Source organism: Stegastes partitus, unplaced genomic scaffold, assembly GCF_000690725.1.
Source record: "Stegastes partitus isolate 25-593 unplaced genomic scaffold, Stegastes_partitus-1.0.2 Scaffold2735, whole genome shotgun sequence".
Lineage (NCBI taxonomy): Eukaryota > Metazoa > Chordata > Actinopteri > Pomacentridae > Stegastes > Stegastes partitus.
Genome location: NW_007580466.1, coordinates 1 through 5151, shown reverse-complemented (window position 1 = coordinate 5151; position 5151 = coordinate 1). Strand labels below are relative to the sequence as shown.

The window sequence follows — 5151 nt, the reverse complement described above, 5'->3', positions numbered from 1 at the left end:
GGGGAGAAGCTCAGGTGAGGCTGGTAGGTCATCAGGTCGGGTCTCTCCACCTGCAGGATGGCTTTGTCTCTGGGCAGCGCCGCCAGGTCTCTGTAGCCCACCAGCTGGTCGTTGACCCGGGCCTGGACACCAGAACACCAGAACCAAGGAGGACTGGGTGAGTAAAGATGCTGGTACCAGACGGAGCAGATGCACCTAGAGGAGTCTTACCGTGATGCCGGTGGCCGGGGAACCCGGGGTGCTGGGCCCCCTGGAGGAGGGCAGGTTGACCGGAGTGACCCGTCCCTCCACCTGCAACACCCAACGGGTCAGACATTACACTCTGCTCCTGAACGGGTCTACAGGTTCTGGATCTACAGTACACACCAGCAGGTTCATGGCACTCCTCAGAAATAAGATCCAGACACCAGAACCAACGTCCTGCTCAGTTAACAGAACCAGACTTTGGTTCTGTATCACCTTCAACACGTCATGATGTCATGAGTGAAGAATGAAGCTGGACCTGAACCAACACAACGTTCTGATCCGCATGACAAAAACCACAACTTCAACATCCACCTGTTTAAAGGTCACAGAAATCCACCTGAAAGCTGCGCTAGAACGTCAGAACCGGACAGGTTCTAGAAAATGTAAACACACAACCCAACAACAAACAGACACAAAACAACAACAAACAGACACAAAGTGACACAAACAACAACAAACAGAACACTGGTGTGACTGGTCGGGATAACTGGATCTATCTATGAGTAGAACGACGGGTCACAGCAGAACTCTGACTAGAAGCTGTAGGAGGTTCTGTTCAGTCAGAACCTGAGCTGATGTTCTGTCTGAGGAGGGGTTCTGTGAGTGGACCGGTTACCTTGTGCATGTCTGTAGAGAAGCTGTCGTCCCGTCGGGTCAGAACCAGCTGCAGAGACACAAAGACTCATGAACACACTTTGATCGGTTCCACAGCATTATGTATGACACAGGATCTGAGTGAGTCATCTGGACCTGAGGAACCAGAACCTGCAGCTCCATGATGCTCATTTAAAGCAGCAGCCTCAGTGTGTGTCTGTGTTTTGTGTCTTTCTGTATGTTTTTCTGTCTCGTTGTGGTTGTTTGGTGTCTTTTTATTTTATTTTTTGTGCCTTTCTTCCTGTTTTTTGTCTCTTTGTCGTAGTTTTTTGTATCCTTGTTGTTGTTTAGTGTCTCTTTGTAGCTGTTGTCTTTTTGTTTGAGGGTTTTTGTGTCTTTCTGTCTGTATTTTGTGAGTCTTTCTGTGTGCGGTTTGTGTAGTTGTTTGTTTTGTGTCTCTGGGCTCCTTTCTGCCTCTCATTGTTTCCTCATGGGGTTTTTTTGGACATTGTTTTTGTGGTTGTTTCCGTCTCTAACGGGCGGTTTTAGTCTTTCTGTGGCCGTTAACTAATCAGATGAAGCCGTTAACTAATCAGATGAAGCCGGTAACTAATCAGATGAAGCCGGTAACCACCGGTCCCGTCCCTGCCAACGTGTCCTGCTGCTGGCGGCCCGGAGCTGCTTCAGATCATCGATCCACAGATCGGTCCGTCCCTCTGGGAGGCTGGAAGCGAAGCCGACAGGCAGAACAACACGTCTGCTGGGGGAGGATATCCTCTGGACGCCTCCTCCTCCTCCTTCATCTCCATCCTCCTCCTGTTTATCAGGCCGAGCAGCCGAGCCGACGCCCCGCCGCTCCCCAACCGCTGCCTGGTAACCTCCCCATCCTCCTCCTCCTCCTCCTCCTCCTCCTGCTGCTGCTGCTGGCTCGGCTAAAACTGAAACTAAAAGTCTGGCTTCTGGCTTTTAAACAGATTAATGGTGAAATGGTTCCATTAAAATCCTGTTTAAGGCGTCTGTAGCGTCTGGTCCGGACGGGTTCTGTGGTTGGATCTGTTCTGCTGTAACGCAGCCTGCAGGCAGAACAACCTCCAGCTTCATGTTCTACAGATTTACAACCAGAAACCCGATTAAATGATCTCAGTCCAGATCTGAGCCTGGTCCTGCTTCCTGTCTGAGGAGCTCACACACACTGTCAACACTAGCTTAGCTTAGCCTAGCCTAGCTTAGCATAGAGACTGTAAACAGGCGGAGACAGTTAGCCTGTGTTTGTCTGGAGGTAACGCAATCCAACACCACCACAGATCAACACAACGCTGTCGCTTTGTTCAAACAGACCAACAGAAAGAGACACACAAAGGGTTGTAGTCACTGTGTGACGGTGTTGGTGCATCGACTTGTAGTAGCTCTGTGTCTTATTTTTTGTAGTTTTGTGTCTCTTTGTGGCTGTCTTGTGTCTCTTTGTGGTGGTTTTGTGTCTCTTTGTGGTGGTTTTGTGTGTGTTTTTGGTAATTTTGCGTCTCTGAAGTCGTTCTCTGCCACTGTGAACCTGTGTAGTTTGTGTCACTGTGTGCGTCCGTCAGATCTGTTGTTGGTTTTTTTAACGCTCCAGATGTGCAGTAACAAGCTCAGTACGTCTAAGTACACGAGGCCTGTACCTCGGGGAGTAGAAGTACTCGATTACTGTGCCGCCGGTGAGTCTCTGAGGACCGACTCTTATCTCTGAGAGCTTTTAGCTGCTGAGCTCAGTGTCCATTAGTTCGACCACATCCATCCAAACACACTTGAGGCAGGAGGCCGGTCGACACATCAGTCACACGGCGCTGCTGCTTCCCTCCGTTCATGTCGGATCAGCGCCTGCTGCTTCAGTGTGACGGTGAACTGGACACGTTCAGGCTCTGGACTGATGCCGGTGACGTCATCTGACATTTTATAGGTTTAGCCACTAAATATTCATCAGACTGACCAGAACTTTGTTTCCTCTTCTGGCGGTTTTGTTCAGATAAACCTGTACCAGAACCAACATGCCGGTCCAGCCGCCTTCCGACGGCAGCTTCTGATGCAACCACAGAAACCTGCAACGTCACGGACAGTCAAACCCGCTTTAAAAGCCGTCTGTAGCTCCGACCTGAGACTGGACGGCTCAGCCTCGGTCCTGGTTCTGCTCTCAGCCGCTCTGCTGGTTCTGTTGGTTCCAGGTCGTGTTGTGACTGCAGCCATTTTCCTGTAAAGTCTGATGAACAGTTGACCTGAAGGAGCTTCAGCAGCTCGCTGGAGTCCCGCTGTTGGTAGTTTTAGCTTTTAAATCTGGTTTACTTTTAAATTAATCAGAACCAGTTAGAAGGAGAAAACGGATCCAGAGGAAACCCAGACGTGTTCAGTTCATATTTACGAAGCCGGAAACAGAAACACAGATTTAATGAATGAGATATTCATCAGAATGAAGGTAACGAGCTGCAGCCTTAAAATGCCAAATATCAGCTGGTTTCTGCTTCTTAAATGTGATTATTTGCTCTTTGGTCGACACCAAACGGACACATTTCAGCGTTTTCTGTTATTTTATAAACTTTAATCCAGAATATCGGATATCTGTAACCAAACACCACATACGTCACCGTTCAGCGTCTCCACTGTGACTTTGGGCCCGTTTCCTTCTGACAGGCAGCTCAATACGTTTGATCATTTACTCACTAGTCTGACACTTCGTTAAGGAGAACTCGTTAAACCTGCAGGATCCTGTCATGTGAACATTTGATGTTTTTCTCAGTCATATTTGTGTGTGTGTGTGTGTGTGTGTGTGTGTGTGTAGTATCTGGACTGTAATGAACATGTTTCTATTTAATGGACCTAATAAGTAAATATCCATCAGACGGACTCGCTGATGGAACCTGTGACCTGCAGCCTGAAACAACATCTCAGCTCTCAGCCTCTTCACTGTGAATATTCTGTTTTTCTCGGTGGCTGAAGCCAGTAAACGGAATATTTTTGAGCTTTCAGGCGCTGCTCAGCCACAGATTGAACCCTGGGAACGTTTTTCTGGATGTTCGGTTGATTCTGTGGTTCCGACGCGGATGTGGAGTCGAGGCTGCTGACGAACAGCATCCTGAGGGTGAAGTGATGCTGAGGAGGCCTGACATCAACACCGACTCTGGACCACAACACAGCCCATCAGCTCATCTCTCCACCGTCACAACCTCCAGACGCCGCCTCGTCGACGGTCCGACCCGATCCGAGGCTCCGCTGCGGGTTCTGGAGCCTCCGAGGGTCGGTCCGGATGAGGCAGAGGAGGAGGAAGAGGAGGAGGAGGAGGAGGAGGGAGGAGGGAGGAGGATGTCTGCGGCGACACGATGGAAACACGGCGGAGGCTTTTCCTCCGTCAGGATTAAAGCAGCTTCTTACCTCCGATCAGCGCAGGACGAACCGGCCGAGCATCCAGCGGGCCGCCTGGTCCGGCAGCCGGAGAGGAGGACGAGGAGGAGAGCAGGAGAGGAGGAGGTGACCGCCGCCTGATCACAGCCCGGCTCAGGGCTGCTGTGACCCCGGAGAGGAGGAGGAGAGGAGGAGGCTGGTCCTGAGGATCAGCGGCCGAGACGCTCCGCTGGGCGGGACGGAAGCAGCGTGACGCGGCTGCGCGTCGGAGCTGCGTCCTGCTGCAGGAACAGAGCAGCAAGACGCACCGAGAACACACGGAACATGCACGAAAACACGGAAAACACACAGAATGTGCACTGAAAACACACCAGAAACATCCAGAAACACAGACAGCGCGCTGGTACCGCGTCCTGCTGCAGGAGGAGCAAGAAGTCCAAAACGGTACCATAAAATATCAAAAACCGACAGACTGAGAAGAGAAGAACAGAACAGAAAAATACTGTATTTATACCAGTCTGGGGAATTACTGTCATACTGTCTCGGTTTTAGATTCAGAAAGAAGAAAACATTTGGACATAAATTTTCTATTATTTGGTTAAAAAACAAAAAAAAAACCTGTATGACATAAAATTCTAAATGAAAAAATAAATTTGCACAAATGTGGACATAAAACCCAAAATTACAACACTGAATGTAAAATTATAATAAATTAAAACTGTACCATGAAAAGTTTAAAGACACAATTTTTACACAACAATTCAAAATGTTTGGTTCAAAAACCAATCATCAGTAAAACAAATAAATGAAGACCTCAGTGATTAACGGAATTAAATCAATCAGAATCATGTGTTCTGATGTGAAAATGTGATTTATTTTTCCACCAGAACAGAACCACTGACCAGGTCAGGACCTCTTCACTTCACTCATATTCTATTCACT

General features: G+C 48.8%; 1 protein-coding gene across 1 annotated transcript in view; it reads right to left on the bottom strand.

The window, feature by feature from the left end:
• Positions 1–4617, bottom strand: part of dmtn (dematin actin binding protein) — a 21901-nt gene extending 17284 nt beyond the window's left edge. The window contains exons 1-4 of the mRNA XM_008305966.1: positions 4240–4617; positions 863–910; positions 211–291; positions 1–122 (exon numbers count right to left, since the gene is read on the bottom strand). The exon at positions 1–122 is cut by the window's left edge and continues 17 nt beyond it. Of these exons, the coding sequence (XP_008304188.1) occupies positions 1–122; positions 211–291; positions 863–871 (212 nt within the window). The 5' untranslated portion in view covers positions 872–910; positions 4240–4617. The remainder of the gene's footprint in view (positions 123–210; positions 292–862; positions 911–4239) is intronic.
• Positions 4618–5151: the final 534 nt, after the last annotated feature.